We start from the raw sequence: 21,577 nt of genomic DNA, 5'->3' as shown, positions 1-21,577 counted from the left end.
CGGCCAAGCATCTAACACAGGGAACTTCCCTCCTAATTTCCCACAGGAGGGCAGAAATTCACCAAATCCTGGGCAGAACTTTTTCCCCAGGTATCCACCCAATTTCCAACCCCAAAATCATCCATCCTTCTTTCCCCACTTCCCTGAGCCCAGACAACCTAATCCGGGAGAGGGGAGGCCAAGGGTGGAGGGGTACCCAAATCTTCCCAACCCGGGGTACTACCAGAGAAGGGATAGTTACCCTTCCCGGGATCAGCCCAGGGGAGAAAACAGAACCCCGTATCAGCCTGAGCGGGTTTCACAGTTAGAGTGCCAGGTCCAAAATTTGGCACAGAATCTGGGTCACATGCTGAGGGCTCAGCAGAACCCTCAGATGAGCATGCCGGCGCAGAATGCCCCAAACTCTGGGCCTGGTGCTCCAGAACAATGACGGGGGCAGCACCCAGATAACCCACCTGTTCCCAGGGAGGAGGCACAAGGGGAAGGGGAGTTTAAAGCCTTGGAGGAAGCTTCCTTCCCCACTTGTAAACAGCCCCTGGAAACCCAGGAACCGGAAACAAAATCTCCTGCCCCTGAAAGTCTGCCACCCAAGGAGCAGAGAGGAGGTAGGAGAAACAAAGGACCCAAACAGACTCACTTTGAGGAGGGGGTACAGATCTTCCAATTTTAGGGAGAGGGATCCTCAGAGGATCCTGGAAAAAGGATCTTCTCTTTCAGAGATGGGGAAACTCCTCCCAAAGAAAAATGGGTCCCAAGGGATTCACAGACAGACTGGGTAGATGTGGGGACTGAGTTAGCGCCGCCCATCATCTCATCCCAGAACCAACAGCATCAAAATCCCCTGGTTCAAACCCATTCTGGTGACTGCCTCCAAAAAGGGGAGGAGGCCCAGAACCGAAACCAGGGGAACCCAAAATATCACCCATTTCTAGTTGCCAACTTTTTCTTTCAGATTCCCAAGACTCTCCACAGAATTATGGCCAAATCTCTTCTCTTTGCATGTCCAAAACCAGAAAATTAGCCCACCAGTTGTCCGAAAATGTGCATTATCTGTGTTCCTTTGAGGAGAAGGAGGGAAGATACTATGCCCCGGTACAAGTACAGGGGCAGGGTACAATTTTGGCACTGGTGGACACTGGATCCCAAGCTACCCTTCTGTCCAGATAGGCCTTTGATGAACTAAATGCAAGAAGGGGGAGAATTACTGTATTCCTCTCACCTCTCTTCCTGGACAACTTCAGAACTTTGACGGGAAGGAAATTCCCGTCGAGGGGACTGCGGATTTGGACATTAAAATTGGGCGACACAAGGTGAAACACCCGGTCATAGTAGTGACTCCAGAGTGCACCCCTTGTTTACTAGGGAATGACCTCCTGAGAAGGTTGTCACTCCTAATAGATTGCGTAAATAAGGTCCTCTGGACCCAGACTAGCCAACCAATAAAATTAAAACAGAGTGTCAACCATATTAGTTTAAACGGCACATGCCACATGGTGGAACAAAAATCTGACCAAGTAGAATTTCACTTCCAGAACAACCAAATTCCAGACGTGACAGTAATAGCAGTAGGACAACAGACTGGTTATGGGGGGTCCTCTCTATTTCTTAAAATCAACCTTCCTTCCAGTTTAAGGTGGTATTCCACACTGGAAGGAAACACCCTGAAATTCTTTACAAATCCACAATCAGACACTCCCACTTCTATAGTCCAGAAAGATGTGAAATCAGCTCAGAGCCTGGCTGATATTCAGGAAATTGGAGAGCAGTTGTTCATCCCTGTTCAGTTAAATGATGGGAAGGACTCCGTTCTCGCCCGAGTGTGTGAACAACAGTAAGAGCTTCATCAGCGAAGCCATGTTTCGCCAAGTCCCAAAAGATCCAGCCATTCCCACATTCAAACTGATAGACAAATGGAAAATGGATCTGGAAACACCCAATTCCAAACATCTCCTGCCAAGCAGGTGTATGCTCAAAACCTCCATTGGCAACAAGAGCATAGTCCATAATTGTTGGGTCGTGCAAGACGTCACTGCCGCCTTTTACTTAGGCAGTGACATTCTCAATTGCTTTGCCATTAGTTTGGACCTAATAAACTTCAAAGCTTGGTCCCGGTTAGCGGATAATCCCATGGGCTTTGATGATCCAGAAAAAGCATTTAGGTCTGCTCAATTGCTACTTTATGCAGTTGAAATTCAGAATAAAGAGGAAGTCACCATCCCAGAAAGGACCCGACAATTCTCCCTGGAAGTGAAAGTTAAAAGAGGACAAAAATTGAAAAACCCTGATGCTTGTATTTATCTAAATGCTTCTCTCCAACAGCAAGGGTTGGGGGTAAACCCAACACCATTAGTCAATACAGAACATGACACCATTCCAATAGAGGTGGATAACAGCGACTTAAAGAGTATTACTCTAGCCGCAGGCACCATTATTGGAATGGTGGTTGATGACCGACATTTCTCCATTGATTTAGGAAATTAACTGTTAGGACCAATCCCCAAGGACTGTTTTGACAGTGACAGTGATAACAATACAACACCAGACCGGATCTTTACCTGGCATGGGGGGAACTTCCTGGTGTACACTTCCTGCCCTTATGGTAAGGAAGATGTGACTTGTGACTTCAGGAGGGATGAGGTGATTTTCCAGGTCCATGAGGGCTGCCTTTCCCACCTGAAGCCTCCAGTCCAAATCAGCACTCTGACCAGGGACTTCTCCACCCAGCTGGAGGAGGCTGCTGAGATAGCAAAACCAGAAGTCTTTCCAGGCTTCAGGCAGATGGTTGAAGAGAGTGTCAACCTAGCTGATGCCTGTGTGACTCTGGAGCAGAAGCAAAAGTTGAAACAAGTTTTCTTGGATTTCCAAGATCTCTTTGCGGTGGACTCATATGACTGTGGTCACACTGACATCCACACAACAACAATTCCCACGGACCCTGGCATGACTCCAGTGTTTGTGAAGCAATATTGCTTGCCTCTCGCATCCATGGAGCCCCTTACTGAAATAATGAATAACCTTGAGTCCTGGGGGATAATCTGTCCAGTACACAGCACCTTCAATAATCCGGTGCTGGGAGTATTGAAGCCAAATGGCCAGTGGAGACTCTGCGCCGACCTTAGGGAGCTCAACAAACGGGTCCATGCTTCCCGATGGTCTCTTCCCAACATTGAACAAGGGCTGGCCCAGATCCAGGGGTCACAGGTATTCACTGCAATAGACCTGACCAATGGAAACTGTACTGTGCCTGTCAGTAGGGAGGACCAATACAAACTGGCTTTTACCTTTGGGGGCCAGCAGTACACATGGACCCGGACTCCCTTCGGATATCTCAACTCCGGCAATTAATTCAACATTTTCCTACATAAGGCCATGCCCGACCTGGGTGCGAGGGGTAACCTGGCTTATGTAGATGATGTCCTCATCAAAACTCAACTGTGGAGGAACACATAGCGGAGATCCGTTATGTTCTGACCCAGTTTAGGGCCGCCGGAGCAAAACTTTCCTTTCAGAAAGCACAGTGGTGTAGAACCCGTGTTAATTTCTTGGGGCATGAGATTACTCCTCAGGGTCTCTGTCCCCAGGAAAAGAAAGTGGAAGCACTGCAGAAACTAAAGGACCCCACAACTCTGCGGGAACTAAGGAGCCTCCTTGGACTGACTAATTACAGCAGAAAGTTCATTGAGGGCTATGCAGAGATCACCAGACCCCTGATTCATCTCTTGAAGGGGGGGGGGTCAAGTGGGAATGGGGTCCAGAACAATCTGAGGCAGTAAGACAGCTCAAAAGAAGCCTCTCACAAGCGCCTTGCCTAGCTTACCCTGTCAGAAACAAGGAGTTTTTCTTGGAGACAAGGTTTTCTAATACATGCTTGACTGCAGTATTATATCAAAAGCATGACAAGGTCAATAAAGTAATCTCCTATGTGAGCAAAACTTTATCCTCTGTGGAGGAAAAATGCAACGATTGTGAGAAGGCACTCCTGGCAACGGTGTGGGCATTGAAGAATTACCGCCCGTTTATCCAGGGGGAACACATCATAGTGGAGACTCCACACCAGCCTCTGCAATTCCTCCAAAGTGACAGAATCCGGGCCGGAAATGTAAGGCTTTACTGTGGTGGTCAGATATGGCCAAAACAAGAAGATTCCCCTCGCGCTAGGCCTTTCTGGCTTGCATGATTGTGCCAGAGAAAACTGTCTCGAGGACGAAAGTCTAAAAATCAAGGACAACATGGAGGCATACCTTAATTCCCCACACAAAGTCTTTGAAGAAGACAAGTGTGAGGGAATGCCCACTGTCTATGTGGATGAATGCATGGGTGAATGAGTCCCCAGAACCCACCGCTGGGTACAAGATTGGTCCCCGAAGTAGTCGGGTGGCAGAGTTGATGGCTGTGCATCAAGCAATCCTCACTGCTGTCCAACATCAATGCCACGAACTAGTCATAATCACAGATTCGGATTATGTGCGGAACAGGTTCGTGGATCACCTGGTTAATTGGAAAACCAGAGGCATGTTATGTGCTAATAACAAACCCTTGAAACATGGGAAGTTAATCCAAAATATTGATGATCTGGTCACCTCGAATGGGATGACCATCTACTGGAAAAAGATCAAGGGTCATTCCAAAATAGAGGGACCAGACAAAACTGGAAATGACTTAGCTGATCAGCTGGCCAAAACCGGGGCCATCCAAGGGGATCTAATAGAAATTGAGTCCCTGTTGGGGGAAATCCAGGTCACTGCGATCACTCGGTCCCAGACAAATGCTCACAATGATCTTTCAACTGCACAATGGAGTAAGGAGACCCCAGATGCTGATTTGATTACGGCTCAGAAGGGGAATCCAATAATTGGTAAGTTTTACCAACACATTGAGGACCCTGAGAACTTTCCCCTGACGGATACCGATTACATTGGGAAAGAGGACCTTAGAGTGTTGATGAAATGTCCAAAATTTTTCCGAACCCAAGACGGTTTGTTGGTAAGGAAATCCCAAGCTGGCCATGATAAGTGGGTAGTTCCTACCTCATTCCGAAGCCTGATGTTAAGTCACGCCCATGATGCGGCCACTGCCGGTCATAGGGGGTTTCAGACAACACTTGAGATCTTAAGAGAGGTTGCATACTGGCCACAAATGGGGCAGGACCGCGACCAATACTTGAAGGGGTGTCTTGTGTGTGCACGATTTCAGCCAACATCCCTCACACACCGTGCGCCGCTCCAAAAGAGGGGGATGACACTGCCATGGTCAGATTTGCAAGTCGACTTCATAGGCCCCGTGATTCGCTCCTCTAGGGGAAATAAGTACATTTTGACGGTGACATGCTTATTTACTAAACGGGTATAATGTCACCCAGCCACAAACTGCAAGGCAGAAACAGCAGCTGCCCTGATGATCAACCACATATTTTCGCGTTTTGGTCTACCCCAAAGGATTGAGTCAGACAGAGGTAGCCATTTCACCAGCAAAGTAATGACAAAGATGTGGGAGATACTGGGGGTTACAAGGAAGCTACACATTGCTTACCGGCCAGCCTCTTCTGGTGCAGTCGAACGTTACAACAAAACCATTGTGAGCATATTAAAAAAGTTTGTGGCAGATTCTGGGCCAAGTTGGGATATTTGATTACCTCTTGTCCTAATGGCCATCAGATCTACCCCTTCATCTGCAACTAAAATGTCACCATTTGAGCTGATGACTGGACGCAGGATGGTGCTTCCCCAGCATTTGCTCTACAGGACCCAAGAGCAGACATTGATCAATGCCTCCACCACTCATGAGTATGTTGAAAATTTAACAAAACACCTTCAACATGCTTTTGCCTATGCTCAGCGGAATTTAGAGGGATCAGCCGATAGCATGAAGACCCACTATGACTTGAAGACTTCTAGGAAAGAATACAGTGTAGGAGACCGGGTCTATCTATACAATTTCCAAAGGAACCAGGCCAAACAGCGGAAATGTCTGCCTAGCTGGAAGGGTTCTTTTGAAATTGTAGACAAGATCTCACCAGTCGCCTACAAGATCCGCATCCCCAAAGGCAGTTTGGCGGAAGGGGAAGACAAGTGGGTCCATATTAATCAGCTAAAGTGTTGCCATCCCAGGAACACACTGCAGCAACTGGAGGAGTCCTCTGCAATCCCAGAGGGGGCCGCTCCAGATTAATACATTTCCAACCCTAAAATATTCCACATATAGGGCCTCATTATGACCCAGGCGCTAAGTGTTTAACGGCGCCGTAAAGGCTGCAGCGCCGTTAAACACTTAGCGCCTAATTACGAGGTCCCTTTGCGGGACCCGACCTTAACGTCTGGTTTTACCAGCCGTTAAAGTAGGGACCCGCAAAGGGACCTTGGTGCTAATTACGGTACCACAATTTGTGGTACCATAATTAGCGCCTTCCCCATTCCCATTGAGCCGTATGGGGCAAAAATGGGAATGGGGAAGGGCCATGGCGGCATGGGGAATTACCGCCCCACCAACCTCGGAATGGGGTGGTAATTCCCCATTCCGCCATGGCGGACTCCGGCATGGACCATGCTGCTAATAGCACCATGGTTTAGCGCCGGAGTCCTAATGAGGCCCATAGTCTCTAAAATACAATGATAAGAATGCAAATGTATCCTGATTAAAAACATTTATATGTTCACCCCACTACATTAATAGTGGTGGGGAAATGTCTACGAATATTTTTCTGCTGCTTTTGCTTATGTCATCCTAGGAGAGATACTAAGGAGGCTGACCAAGGAGACTGACCAAGGAGGACGACCCGGGGACCGGGAGCAAAGATCCGAGAGGCCCGGGGTACCGCTCAATACTCCCATCAGGACCGGCGAGGAGAACCGATCGATCCACCCCTGATGGAGGAGAAGATACTGAACTTTGCCATCTGCGGAATCAGAAGAAGATGAGGTGAACATCCCAGTCTTGTGAGTTCCATCGATGAAAGATCAGAATGGCCATCGCAAGAGGGGGGCTTGTGGGATGTTTCAACCCATGCATCCAAGCCATACAACATCATTGTGCATTACTGACATGGGAAACATCATAATGGCCGCCGGAAAGCATGCTGCTGGCCAGAAATCACCAGAAAGTGCGCAGTGAGAACCTGACAGACAGGCTGCCATCTTCATTTGCCTCTGTCAGTGTTAATACAGGAGACCATTGCCAGCCCCATCCTTTGGCTGCCCACAGAACAAAAGCAGACAAAGGAATACAGAGCTGTTCAACAATTCATTTTCTTGATTGTCAAAATTGCTAAAATAATGGGCATGAAACCACCAAAAAAATCCAACTTCTGGTTGGGTGTTCTACATTATTCAACTGCAGAATCCACATCAATACAATGTTAGCAAGGATCATATGCTATCAAGTAAAATCCCCTTTTCGAAATGTATTAATTTAAGGCAGCTGTCAAAAATGGGTGTAATACCGGTGCCCACCACTGACCGGCGCTAGCGATCTAAATTCTGACAGGAGACTTGTATTTCAGGAGCTTAACAGTGAACCTTAGTTAGCTGGGACTTCAAAGGCTTGTTTGTCCATGAAAAGTCTTCACACTTGGTCATCTCAGCAAGAAGGCAGGACATCACAAGGTTCTATTAATCAAATGGAGAGTGGCACCCTGGACTGATGCCCTGCTAGCAGGAAACACCAGACAAAGGATTCCTTCAGCTGAATAGGGTATGCTGATTTTGGGTGTGAACTGTCAACACTGCTCTGGGGAAGGCAAGACATCTGATCTCTGAGTCAAGCTAAGTTTCTAGGGGCGGGGACAAACCAATGGGTGTACTGCAGTGGAGGCAAATGTATTTTTTATTAAATTGCTTATAAAATATTGTATCAAGTTGACAGAAATATACAATTTGGGGATTCTTAATATGAAAAATGCACCCACGATTTGAGACTAAGCTGGACGTTGTGGGATGTTCTGAGGCCAAGCCCTGTAATTATTAATATTGTAACATCTGTGTTTATGCTAGAGACCTCAACACTTACTATAATATGCCCAGAGAGGGTGTGTACCTCCGTGTCAGATTTGATGAAAAACCAATATGGCGAAACCCACTAAAAGCGCAAAATGTTGGCATTTCTGAACCCAAGCTCTTAGAAGGATCAGGGTTGAACAGATACCTGTCTGAATTCATCTGTGATGTGTACATGCAATTTCAAAAACCTATGTATCTGGGAAGCAAGTTTGGTTATGAAAAATTATTTCTAAGTAAATGCTAAGGGGGAGTGTTCTTTCCTTAAGCCATAAAAATGATACCTGATGACACAGGATGGCTCAGAAGTGAGATTTAACTGTCATTTTAAAGCTAAAAACCTAAGCTTTCCAACCAACCCAAAACGACCTTCCAACTCCTTATAGTTTTTCCGTAATCGCGGTTCACGCACTCGGAAAAAGTGCAGTGAATTGCAAGTTGGCTCAATTTCACCACTTGTAAAAATAGCTGCTTCTTGCTTTCCACTGCTGAAATTCGTTTTCACTCTGATAATCATCCATGAAACATTGCTAGAGTTAACCTGAACTAATTCAAAGTAGCTATCACCTACCCTGAATCTCCTAGAGGGAATTAAAATCATTTTTAGCATATTTTTCACTTCATTGCAATCACATTTAAAAGTATTTGGTCTGTGTTTTAAAATCATCCCTGTTTCTCTAAGCTTGCCGGGGGGAACGGGAACTGAATTGCTTCTGATTGTATTCCTGAAAATTTGTGTGCCCTCATTTCCATCTCTTCATATTGCATAGGGGGGAGTGAGTTGTCACAAAGGAAAAAGTGATCAGATTATCTCTTGTTGAAACCATATCCAGTTTATTTCTGTGCTGCATTCTTTCCATCATTGCTTTTCCTTGAAACCATACAAAGTATTCTCTGCTACCTTATCCTTTCTATACTAACTCCTAAGTAATTAAAGACTTGTGCTACTGTAGATTATCCATTGTTGATCACTGTTATATTCATAAGTGTGCTATCAAATATTAATTTATTCATAGAAGTGTGATATATATATATATATATATATATATATATATATATATATATATATATATATATATATTGTTTAATTTTTCCAATAAACTTTTTAATTTGCAAAACAAACCTACTTCTTGGCTCAGTGAGGTCAGGGGGATTCAAAGAGAGGGGCGTTATATAAGGGTTTATCATCCAGATTTAAGAACTTGACAGAAAAATATATGAATAAGGGCTTCCATTGGGCATCCCAGACTAGGCATTGACTTAGTTGGAGTGCTTGATTGAAGTCACTTACAGAGCCATGGTGCTATTATCGCCATGGCTGCCTCCATACCGGGTTCCAATACCGGTTCCTGCAATGAGGACTTACCAGTTCATTCCGACATAGGAGGACCCAGTAATTCCTCCTTGCAGGAACCCATCCCCATTTGAGCCCCCATAGGGCTCAATGGGAATGGGGAGGGAGGTAATAACGGGCACATTACAACTGGCCCGTTATTACCTCCCTCTTCCCCTCGCGGGACCCGGAAAGGGTACCTGGTTTTACCAGGCGTCCTTACAGGGTCCCGCAAAGGGAACCTCGTAATCGTCGCTCCCGTAATGAAGGGTGCCGGTCCCGTACCGGCAACCTTCATTACGAGAACGCCACCCTTGTAATGAGGCCCATAGTGACAGATCGTCTGGTAGATCACGCTCCTCTAGATTAGTCACCTCACCCGAGTCAATGGTACAAGAGGTGCCATTGGAGTAGACCTCTGTCCCGACCACACAATGGGAGAAGTGGCAGTTGGAATTGTGTCATCCAAGTGCACGCTGGTTGACAAGGTTGACAAGGGAACCTCCAGGCGGCTTGCTCATCTGTTATTTGATTTAGAGTTTGTGGAATCCACAAGTTTTGCAATATTCATTATGCCTTGGGGGATTGATCCCCTGAGGTTGCTCAATGCTCGCACATTCATGGCTTTGCTAGTTAGATTGAAAGGAGCAGGATGCAACTGTACCAGCAGCAGCTGAGGGGCTTGAGTCACTGCCGGTGATGGTGCAACTTCCGCGTTACAGAGTTCAGCAGGATGAATCGTCAAGTTGAATTGTACAAATGAGATCAGATTAGTTGCGCCACTCATACAGTTCTATATTTTTCAGTGATTCTTATCTGATGGATTATTTGCAACTTGATGTCATATTCTGTTAGCTCTTGTTTTCCATGATATTTGATAGCAAAATATTTTGACAGAGTTCCTTTTTCCGGACTCGTAGTATGTCTAAATGAATCGTCAAGTTGGAGAGCGCAGTAGGAGGGTACTGACAATTACCGTTGCTGTTTGCAAGTGCGTTAGTGTCAATATTGGGGCCGTAACTACCGGCGCGCAGAGACGCTCCCTTTCAGATGCAGACACGGGTTCGGGCAGGTCCGCTTCGAGCAGTCCGGCATCAGTGATGTTTAGATTTGTGTTGTAACTCTTTGTGCGTGCATAGTGGCGTAGTGCATCACTTGATTTATTTAGTGGTTCGGGGACATCACTCACCTCAACCAGCTCGATAGGCATGACAATATGTTTGTCCGTGACTCCACCGAGCAGCTGTTGTTTTTTCCGGGTGCGTAGTCCAGAATACATGAGGTTCAGGGAAGTGGGAGGAGCTGACATCTCCACGTGGAGCAGAATGGTAATGCGGAGCTTTTTGGCGAGCGTAGACCTCAGTACCGGGGTACGAATCTGGAGGGACTGGAAGAGACTGTACTCTCGCTGGACTCACGCTCATTGCTCTTAGGGAAGACTTAGGTAAAACCGGACCTCTTACCTTGGCCTCAGGAGCACCTGCAGCGAGTGATCTTCCTGGTGGCAGCCGGACATCCCATCTCTGCAGAAGCCCAGGTTATATTGCTTTTAATTTGATCATGTATGTAGGCTCCTTTTACATATGGGCTGATAGGTGTTCTCTACAATGGACCTGCATTCGAAGGAAGGGGTATAACTTGGGTGTCATCTTGGTCATACAACACACAAGTACATCCCTTTTGGTGAATGTATAATGGCTCCTTTTGAGGGCACGGGGCTCAGTCCCCCTCATGCTCTGCCCCCTGGTATGTGCGAGCTTGAGAATTATTAATATTATTGATCTTGTAATTAAGTTTCTCCAGCTCACTCATTGGCCCTCTTTCCAACCTTGACTGGTATCGTAATACAGGCAGCGCTATACAAATCCTGCCTGTACTACTGCTGACCTACTTAGTTTTTTGTTGTTGCTACCTCTAGTATTCTATCTGAGTAATGCAGGTGGTAAATACTGCCTGAATAAAGTTGGAATACCTCCTGAAAACACCAGCAATTTTTACCCCCACCTGACAGATGGAAGTCCCCTGAGGTATTTAAAGTCTTTTTCTCAATGAAAGTGAGAGCCAGGGGTTCCCTCAGTGGGAGTGAAATGGTGACTCCTATCTGTACCAAAAAAGCTCCACAGTAGCAGTGTGATCTTCAAAATGAGAATGGAAAAGGTAAAAACCTTATTTTTGTAGAATTATTTATGCAGTTTTACTGAAATACTGCCAGTGGTATTTCAGGAGCGTCATGCCCATTAACGGAGTGAATATGGCATTCCTTTAATCGGGATGTGCCCACTAGATTACCATTGTCAGTCATATGGCTAAACAACTCCATAGTGCTTTCATTTACACTACGTGTGATGTGTCTCTCCCCTTTCCTGTGTCTAGACGCTGTGAAATCTGAGGTTGCGGCACCATTTATGGCAGAGGTGGCATCGAGCAGCAATCAGCAGAGCTGGGAGGAGAGAGACAGGATGGAAGAGTCTGCGTTAGGTGAGGATGCACAATGTCTTCACTAGCTCACTATCAATACTTCTATATCTAAGAGCATTGCACGCTGACAATACACTACTAAATGCTGCCCTACATGATGAATACCCCATAATGACAACGTCAGAGGCAACTCAAAACCCAGGAACCTACTTAGGATAGTGATGCTGCCTCATGTGGATGTTGGGTGATACTTTTGAGCTATGGGTAGTGAAGACGAACTACACCAATGGTTTCAAAATGGCCAACAACAGTTCTATGGGTTCATTCCAATAGATCACGTAACAGGCAGACATTACTGGGATCCTTGGGGAAATGGCTGGATTCCCTGAAACCAATAACTATCCAAAGAAAGTGGAGGGGAATAGCCTACAAAACCCAAACGACTGCAGCGGTGAGACAGTCGAAAACCCACAACACCAAACACATCAGGAAAGTTGTGAATGATGAAGAAACCATCAATGCTGAAACATATGAGCCAAGGTGGACTAGTGGAGACACAAAGAAGACCGCAATTTGCCACCTCTATGACTAGCGAAGACACAAAGAAGAAAACAATCTGCCACCTCTATGACTAGCGAAGACACAAAAAAGAAAGCAATCTGCCACCTCTAAGACTAGTGAAGACACAAATAAGACAGCAATCTGCCACCTCTATGAGGTCTTTGCAAACCTGGACCAAACCATGTGGCAGGAAAAGCCTCTGCAAAACTGCAGTGAACTCTCACAAACCCAGAGGAAGAACACACTTCTGTGAAACCTTTGTGAATATGGACCCAGCCATGAGGCAGGAAAAACCTCTGTGAAACTGCAGTGAACCCTCACAACCCAGAGGCTGAAGAATCTTCTGTGAAACCTTTGTGAATGTGGATCAAGCCTTGGGGCAGTAAAAAACTTTGTGAAAATGCAGTGATCCCTCACAAACCCAGCGGAAGAAGACGCTTCTGTGAAACCTTTGTGAATTTTGACCAAGCAGTGAGGCAGGAAAAGCCTCTGTGAAACTGCAGTGAACCCTCACATACCCAGAGGAGGAAGAATCTTCTGTGAAACCTTTGTGAATGTGAACCAAGAGGCAGGAAAAGCTTCTGCAAAACTGCAGTGAACCCTCACAAACCCAGAGGAAGAATAATCTTCTGTGAAACCTTTGTGTATCTGGATCAAGCCGTGGGGCAGGAAAAGCCTCTGTGAAGCGGCAGTGAACCCTCACAAACCCAGAGGCAGAAGAAGCTTCTGTGAAACCTTTGTCAATGTGGACCAAGCCATGAGGCAGGAAAAGCCTCTGTGAAACTGCAGTGAACCCTCAGAAGCCCAGAGGCAGAATAAGCTTCTGTGAAACCTTTGTGAATGTGGATCAAGCAATGAGGCAGAAAAGCCTCTGTGAAACTGCAGTGAACCCTCACAAACCCAGAGGAAGAAGACACTTCTGTGAAACCTTTGTGACTGTGGACCAAGCAATGAGGCAGGAAAAGCGTCTCTGAAACTGCAGTGAACCCTCACAAACTCAGAGGCAGAAGAAGTTTCTGTGAAACCTTAGTGAATGTGGACCAAGCAATGAGGCAGGAAAAGCATCTGTGAAACTGCAATGAACCCTCACAAACCCAGAGGCAGGAGAAGCTTCTGTGAAACCTTTGTGAATGTGGACCCAGCACTGAGGCAGGAAAAGCGTCTGTGAAACTGCAGTGAACCCTCACAAACCCAGAGGCAGGAGAAGCTTCTGTGAAACTGCAGTGAACCTTCACAAACCCAGAGGCAGAAGAAACGTCTGTGAAACCTTTGTGAATTTTGGACCAAGCTATGAGACAGGAAAGCATCTGCAAAACTGCAGTGAACCCTCAGAAACCCAGAGGCAGAAGAAGTTTCCGCGAAACCTTTGTCAATGTGGACCAAGCCATGAGTCAGGAAAAGCGTCTGTGAAACTGCAGTGTACCCTCACAAACCCAGAGGAAGAAGACACTCCTGTGAAACCTTTGTGAATGTGGACAAAGCCATGAGGCAGGAGAAGCCTCTTTGAAACTGCAGTGAACCCTCACAAACCCAGAGGCAGAAGAAGCTTCTGTGAAATCTTTGTGAATGTGGATCAAGCCATGAGGCAGGAAAAGCCTCTGTGAAACTGCAGTGAACCCTCACAAACCCAGAGGCAGAAGAAGCTTCTGTGAAACCTTTGTGAATGTGGACCATGCCATTAGGCAGGAAAAGCGTCTGTGAAACTGCAGTGAACCCTCACAAACCCGGAGGAAGAACACACTTCTGGGAAACGTTTGTGAATGTAGACTAAGACATGAGGCAGGAAAAGCATCTCTGAAACTGCAGTGAACCCTCACAAACTCAGAGGCAGAAGAAGCTTTTGTGAAACCTTTGTGAATGTGGACCAAGCTATGAGGTAGGAAAGCATCTGCAAAACTGCAGTGAACCCTCATAAACCCAGAGGCAGAAGAATCTTATGTGAAACCTTTGTGAATGTGGATCAAGCCATGGGGCAGGAAAAGCATCTGTGAAACTGCAGTGTACCCTCACAAACCCAGAGGAAGAAGACACTCCTGTGAAACCTTTGTGAATGTGGACAAAGCCATGAGGCAGGAAAAGCCTCTGTGAAACTGCAGTGAACCCTCACAAACCCAGAGGCAGAAGAAGCTTCTGTGAAACCTTTGTGAATGAGGACCATGCCATTAGGCAGGAAAAGCATCTGTGAAACTGGAGTGAACCCTCACAAACCCGGAGGAAGAACACACATCTGGGAAACTTTTGTGAATGTAGACTAAGACATGAGGCAGGAAAAGCATCTCTGAAACTGCAGTGAACCCTCACAAACTCAGAGGCAGAAGAAGCTTTTGTGAAACCTTTGTGAATGTGGACCAAGCTATGAGGTAGGAAAGCATCTGCAAAACTGCAGTGAACCCTCATAAACCCAGAGGCAGAAGAAGCTTCTGTGAAACCTTTGTGAATGTGGATCAAGCCATGGGGCAGGAAAAGCCTCTGTGAAGCTGCAGTGAACCCTCACAAGCCCACAGGCAGAATAAGCTTCTGTGAAACCTTTGTAAATGTGGATCAAGCCATGAGGCAGAAAAGCCTCTGTGAAACTGCAGTGAACCCTCAAAAACCCAGAGGAAGAAGACACTTCTGTGAAACCTTTGTGAATGTGGACCAAGCAATGAGGCAGGAAAAGCATCTGTGAAACTGCAGTGAACCCTCACAAACCCAGAGGCAGAAGAAGTTTCTGTGAAACCTTTGTGAATGTGGACCAAGCAATGAGGCAGGAAAAGCGTCTGTGAAACTGCAGTTTACCCTCACAAACCCAGAGGCAGGAGAAGCTTCTATGAAACCTTTGTGAATTTTGGACCAAGCTATGAGGCAGGAAAGCATCTGCAAAACTGCAGTGAACCCTCAGAAACCCAGAGGCAGAAGAAGTTTCGGTGAAACCTTTGTCAATGTGGACCAAGCCATGAGGCAGGAAAAGCGTCTGTGAAACTGCAGTGAACCCTAACAAGCCCAGAGGAAGAAGATGCTCCTGTGAAACCTTTGTGAATGTGGACAAAGCCATGAGATAGGAAAAGTCTCTGTGATACTGCAGTGAACCCTAACAAGCCCAGTGGCAGAAGAAGCTTCTGTGAAACCTTTGTGAATGTGGATCATGCCATGAGATAGGAAAAGCATCTCTGAAACTGCAATGAACCCTCACAAACTCAGAGGCAGAAGAAGCTTTTGTGAAACCTTTGTGAATGTGGACCAAGCTATGAGGTAGGAAAGCATATGTGAAACTGCAGTGAACCCCCACAAACCCAGAGGCAGAAGAAGCTTCTGTGAAACCTTTGTGAATGTGGATCAAGCCATGAGGCAGAAAAGCCTCTGTGAAACTGCAGTGAACCCTCACAAACTCAGAGGAAGAAGATGCTCCTGTGAAACCTTTGTGAATGTGGACAAAGCCATGAGATAGGAAAAGTCTCTGTGATACTGCAGTGAACCCTCACAAGCCCAGTGGCAGAAGAAGCTTCTGTGAAACCTTTGTGAATGTGGATCAAGCCATGAGACAGGAAAAGCATCTCTGAAACTGCAATGAACCCTCACAAACTCAGAGGCAGAAGAAGCTTTTGTGAAACCTTTGTGAATGTGGACCAAGCTATGAGGTAGGAAAGCATATGTGAAACTGCAGTGAACCCCCACAAACCCAGAGGCAGAAGAAGCTTCTGTGAAACCTTTGTGAATGTGGATCAAGCCATGAGGCAGAAAAGCCTCTGTGAAACTGCAGTGAACCCTCACAAACTCAGAGGCAGAAGATGCTTCTGTGAAACCTTTGGGGGTGCTAGCTGAGCTACGACAAAGGAGAATCATCAATACAATGTGGGCAAATTCTGGCAAAGGCAAGACGCAGGATAAGTTTTTGAGGAATACTTTGCAAATCCTGGCAGAGCCCGGTGGCAGGGTAGCCTCTCAGGAACTCTGATTCCTTAGAGTGTAGAAAGGTTGATAGGAAGCCTCTCAGAGACAGCTTATTCTGATAAATGCAGATGCTGCAACCTCTGGCAACCACTCAATCCTCAGAAGCAGAGTAGGTGCTGATAACCAGCCCCTGAAAGAAAACCGGTCCTGAGAAAGAGTACAACGGTTGTGGCCTCTGAGAACCAGCCAATGCTAAGAAAGGATTGACGACACGCCTGTGACAGATTGGCAATTCTCTTGATCCTGATCCTACATATCTATGGCATATAACGAAGAAAAAAGAAAGAATATTTTTTATATCTGGCTATATTTGATAAAGTTAATGGGCCTCATTACGAGTATGGAGGCAACCATGGAGCAATTAGCTCCATGGCTGCCTCCATACCGGGCTCCTTTACTGGGTTCCTGCAATGAGGACTTACCGGGTCACTCCGACATAGGAGGACCCAGTAATTTCTCCTTGCAGGAATCATTCTCCATTCCCATTTGAGCCCCCATAGGGCTCAATGGGAATGGGGAGGGAGGTAATGACGGGCACATTATGAATGGCCCGTTATTACCTCCCTCTACCCCTCGCGGGACCCGGAAAAGACAGACGTCTGATCCGGGTCCCGCAAAGGGTACCTCGTAATCGGTGCTCCCGTAATGAAGGGGGCCGCTCCCGTACCGGCCCCCTTCATTATGGGAGCCCAACCCTTATAATGAGGCCCAATGTGTCATATTCCCAACACTCCTCCTTTTGAATATTAGCTTAACTCTATACTATAACTAACAGGAGTCTTGTAAAGTAGTGTCCTCATTTGAATTAGGGGTGGTTTCTAGTTGGGTAGATTTTCTTTAGACTGAGGAAATTGTTGTTGCCATAACCTTGGGATTCCCATTATTTGTACACTCCTTTTTTTATGGAAGAGAACCTTAGATTTCGTTGCATTTTAGTTTAATAATATGTATAGCCCACTGTCTTGAAACACATCTGAAACAACTGTATCCAATGGGCGCACTATTTTAGATGTCAACTGGAGTGTTCACTGCCATAATCCACTCACAGGTGACAAGCAGCCTCTTGAGATATGCCACCCTTGCCATAACCAGCCTCTGCTGTCTCAGGTATTTTACTGGATGGCCCAGTGTCCTGTGGCAAGCAGCCTCGAGATATGCCACCCTTGCCATAACCAGCCTCTGCTGTCTCAGGTCTTTTACTGGATGGCCCAGTGTCCTGTGGCAAGAAGCCTTGAGATATGCCACCCTTGCCATAACCAGCCTCTGCTGTCTCAGGTCTTTTACTGGATGGCCCAGTGTCCTGTGGCAAGCAGCCTCTTGAGATATGCCACCCATGGCATAACCAGCCTCTGCTGTCTCAGGTATTTTACTGGATGGCACCGTGTCCTGTGGCAAGCAGCCTCTTGAGATATGCCAGCCTTGCCATAACCAGCCTCTACTTGACGGCACAGTGTCCTGTGACAAGCAGCCTCTTGAGATATGCCACCCTTGCCATAACCAGCCTCTGCTGTCTCAGGTCTTTTACTGGATGGCCCAGCGTCCTGTGGCAAACAGCCTCTTGAGATATGCCACCCTTGCCATAACCAGCCTCTGCTTTTTCAGGTTTTTTACTGGGTGGCACAGTGTCCTGTGGGAATTCCTCTTGACCACTTTTAAATGTTTTCTGTTGGGGTTAGGTACTGATATATGGGTTTGTGTACGTCTCCCGACCCACTATGAAGAAAGTTTCAATGGAGATTGTTGTTCCACCTTGTGTACTGGACCACCCTCCCTATCCCTGCCATTACATCCACTGGACCACCCTCCCTATCCCTGCCATTACATCCACTGGACCACCCTCCCTATCCCTGCCATTACATCCACTGGACCACCCTCCCTATCCCTGCCATTACATCCACTGGACCACCCTCCCTATCCCTGCCATTACATCCACTGGACCACCCTCCCTATCCCTGCCATTACATCCACTGGACCACCCTCCCTATCCCTGCCATTACATCCACTGGACCACCCTCCCTATCCCTGTCATTACATCCACTGGACCACCCTCCCTATCCCTGAAACGACATCCACTGGACCACCCTCCCTATCCCTGCCATTACATCCACTGGACCACCCTCCCTATCCCTGCCATTACATCTACAGTGACCTGCAAACTCCACTCTTCCCCTCCCCACTTGCACGTCTTTTGCCTCTTCTCACTGTTCCCTAATTCCCTTGTTCCTTGTTTAAGTAGAAGTAGCTTGCTGCTGCCCTGAAGCTCTCTGCAAAACTATGAACATAAAGAAATGTAAAACTATGATATGATATGATATGGCATTTATAATGCACCTATATACAAGTGTTTCAAGGCGCGATGAGGCAAGGGAGGGGGAACAGAGGGAAGACAGTTAACGATCCTACTAGGCCAAGTGTCATTCAGATTGCGCAAGTGCATGGGAATGGGGGGAAGGGGAAGTGCAGGGGGGGAGGGGAAAGGGGACAGTGAAATACATGGGATAATAGAATAAATAACAAAGTAAAGTATGGCCAGCAGGTGGCAAGTGCAAGAGGGAGGGGTAAGTGCAGGCATCAGGTGTCAAGTGCTAGTGGTAGGACTGTAGGGATACAGAGAGCAGTCCCCAAGTGCGGGGATTTCCAGGAGGGCAGTACAGTTGTGCGACTGGTGGAGGGGGGGGCCTGGGCCAGAGACCAGGGGGTGGCCAGGCAAACCAGTGCAGTTTCAGAATAAGCCAGGAAATCAGCAGGGGAGAGGAGGAGAAAAAGCAGAAGCAAAGAGGAAGGTTTTGAGGTGTATCCGGAACAGGAGGTGGTTCTCCTCAAGTTTCAGGGGGGCTGGGAGGCTTTTGGAGAGGGAGGCCCTGGCCAAAGAAAGAGATCTACCACCAACTTGTTGCTTGGAGAAGCGACTGACCCTAAGGTAGTTGGAGGTGGATGAGCGAAGAGCTCGAGAAGGGAGATATTTAGGAAGAGAGAGTTGAAGGTATTGAGGTCCCAGGCCCCAGAAAGCCTTGTGGATGATAAAGAGGGTTTTGAACTTAATCCTCGCAGCCACTGGGAGCCAGTGCAGAGATTTCAGTTCCAGAGAGATACGATCCCTGGGCTTGAGGCCAAGGACAAGTCTCGCAGTCCGGTTCTGGATGAGCTGCAGAGGGCAGAGGGTAGAAGCAGGCAGATCTAGAAAGAGACTGTTGCAATAGTCCAGCTTAGAGAGAACCATAGCTCTGGAGACAGTGAGCTTCTTGGGGAAGGATAGGAAAGGTAGAATTCCTCTGAGGAGGTGCAGCTGGTAGTGTGACTTCTTAGAGATGTCAAAGATGTGATGAGAGAAGGAGAGTGTGGAGTCGAAGATGACCCTGAGGTTTTTAGCCTCACAGGTGGGAGCAGGGAGAGGGCCAAGAGCGGCCGGCCAGAGTGCGACAGGAAAGGAGGGTTCAGGTGTGCCGATGAGGAGAATCTCAGTCTTGCTGGCATTCAGGCAGAGATCATTGGCGGCACACCACTCCTGGATAGCAGACAGACAGTCAGAGATGAGAGAAGGAAAAGAGGTGGCAGAGGGGAGCCTGAAAATGAGCTGAGTATCATCCGCATAGCACTGGAAGTTGGGGCAGAGTGCAGCAATGTGGTGGGCAAGAAGTGCCGGGTATTGGTTGAACTGCCAGGGAGAGAGGTTAGACCCCTGGGGAACACCACAGGTATAGAGAGAGATGGAGGAGAGAAGAACCCAAGTTGGACCTGGGAGGGTTGATCGGAGAGAAAAGAAGTCAGCCACGCCAGGGCCTGACCCATGATGCCCAGGTTATCACGGAGACGAATATTAGTAAGACTGTGAAATAACATAACCAATGAAGTTGTTGGGTCGGTGGATATAAAGGTGAATAGTTGCTTTCTCTGGCTTACTGGGGTAACATATATTAATTTATGACAAATTATTTGTAAACAGTTTTGTCATCAATTGTATTTATAAATGGTCAGCCCCCTCCCCAACAACAGGGCGCCCTTGTGACTCACAAACTACTTCTGGTTTATTTACCTTTCTATGTGGATGTTTATTGCAACATTTAAAACTGTCATTCTTGGAGCATTTGAGACTGCACTAAAACCTTTTGGTGTTTAGTCATTTGCTTGTTTTTTGATTATCAATTAATTTTCCAAGGAAATATATTTTTTATTTTTATTTGTGTATGTGTGTGCACCAGGAAGGAGCTATTTATAGGATATTCATCTATTGAATGTTTACGATGCCAGCCACCATGCTAAGGGTTTTCATTTCAAGATAGATTTCTCATAATGGTATTACTAAAATAATCTGATTAAAAACATGAATTACAAATCATACATACTAATAATCTCATGTAATGATATGATATGGCATTTATAACACACCTATACACATGTGTTTCAAGGCGCGATGAGGCAAGCGGAAACAAAGGGAAGACAGAGACAACAATCTTATTAGGCCAGGTGACATTGAGATTGCGCAAGTGCAAGGGTGGGGGAAGGGGAAAAGTGCGGGGGGAATTGGAAGGGGGCAGTGCAGTGCATAAGATAAATGGTAAAATAAGAGTGCGGCTAGCTGGTGGCAAGGGCAAGTGCAAGGGTAAGTGTATACATCAGGAGTCAAGTGCAGGTAGGGGGCTGTAGGGATACAAAATAGTCCCTAAGTGGAAGGATTGCCAGGGGGGCAGTGCAGGTGTGCAACTGGTGGAGAGGGGACCAGGGCCCGAGATCAGAGAGAACTCAGGTAACCATTGCAGTGTTAGTTTCAGCCAGGAGATCAGCAGGGGCGAGGAGGAGAGAAAGCAGAAACCAAGAGGAAGGTCTTTAGGTGCTTCCGGAACCAGAGATGGTTCTACTCAAGTTCTAGAGGGAGGCTCCAGCAGAAGAAAGACATCCACCACCAACTCATTGCTTGGAGAAGCGACTGACCGTGAGGGAGTGTGAGGAAGATGAGTGAAGAGCTTGAAAAGGAAGATATTTAGCAAGAGAGAGTTGAAGGTATTGAGGCCCCATGCCTCAGAATGCCTTGTGGACAATGCAGAGGGTTTTGAAGTTAATCCTCGCAGCCACTGGGAGCCAGTGCAAAGATTTCAGTCCCAGAGCAATATGATCCCTGGGCTTGAGGCCCTGGACAAGTCTTGCAGTCCTGTTCTGGATTAGTTGCAGAGAGCGCAAAGCAGAGGCAGGCAGATTTAGAAAGAGGCACTGGCAGTAGTCCAGCCTAGAGAGAACCAGGGTTCTGGAGACAGTGAGCTTCTGGGGGAAGGAGAGGAAAGGAAGAATAGCTCTGAGGATGTGCAGCTGGTAGTGAGATTTCTTAGAGACATCTGTGATGTGAGGAGAGAAG

General features: G+C 46.9%; 1 protein-coding gene across 2 annotated transcripts in view; it reads left to right on the top strand.

Annotated features, from left to right (window-relative positions):
* The window catches only part of LOC138551536 (zinc finger protein 658B-like), a 145,557-nt gene that overhangs the window by 69,147 nt on the left and 54,833 nt on the right, over positions 1-21,577 (top strand). The window contains exon 2 of one of the 2 annotated variants that reach the window (XM_069642492.1): positions 11,695-11,799. The exons of the other annotated variant lie outside the window; for it this stretch is intronic. Within the exon in view, the coding sequence (XP_069498593.1) occupies positions 11,695-11,799 (105 nt within the window). The remainder of the gene's footprint in view (positions 1-11,694; positions 11,800-21,577) is intronic. 2 annotated transcript variants of the gene reach the window in all.

This window comes from Ambystoma mexicanum, chromosome 1q (assembly GCF_040938575.1).
Source record: "Ambystoma mexicanum isolate Mex_15411 chromosome 1q, UKY_AmexF1_1, whole genome shotgun sequence".
Taxonomy (NCBI): domain Eukaryota; kingdom Metazoa; phylum Chordata; class Amphibia; order Caudata; family Ambystomatidae; genus Ambystoma; species Ambystoma mexicanum.
The sequence above is the reverse complement of the archived record's forward strand: the minus strand, read 5'-3'. Positions and strand labels throughout refer to the sequence as shown.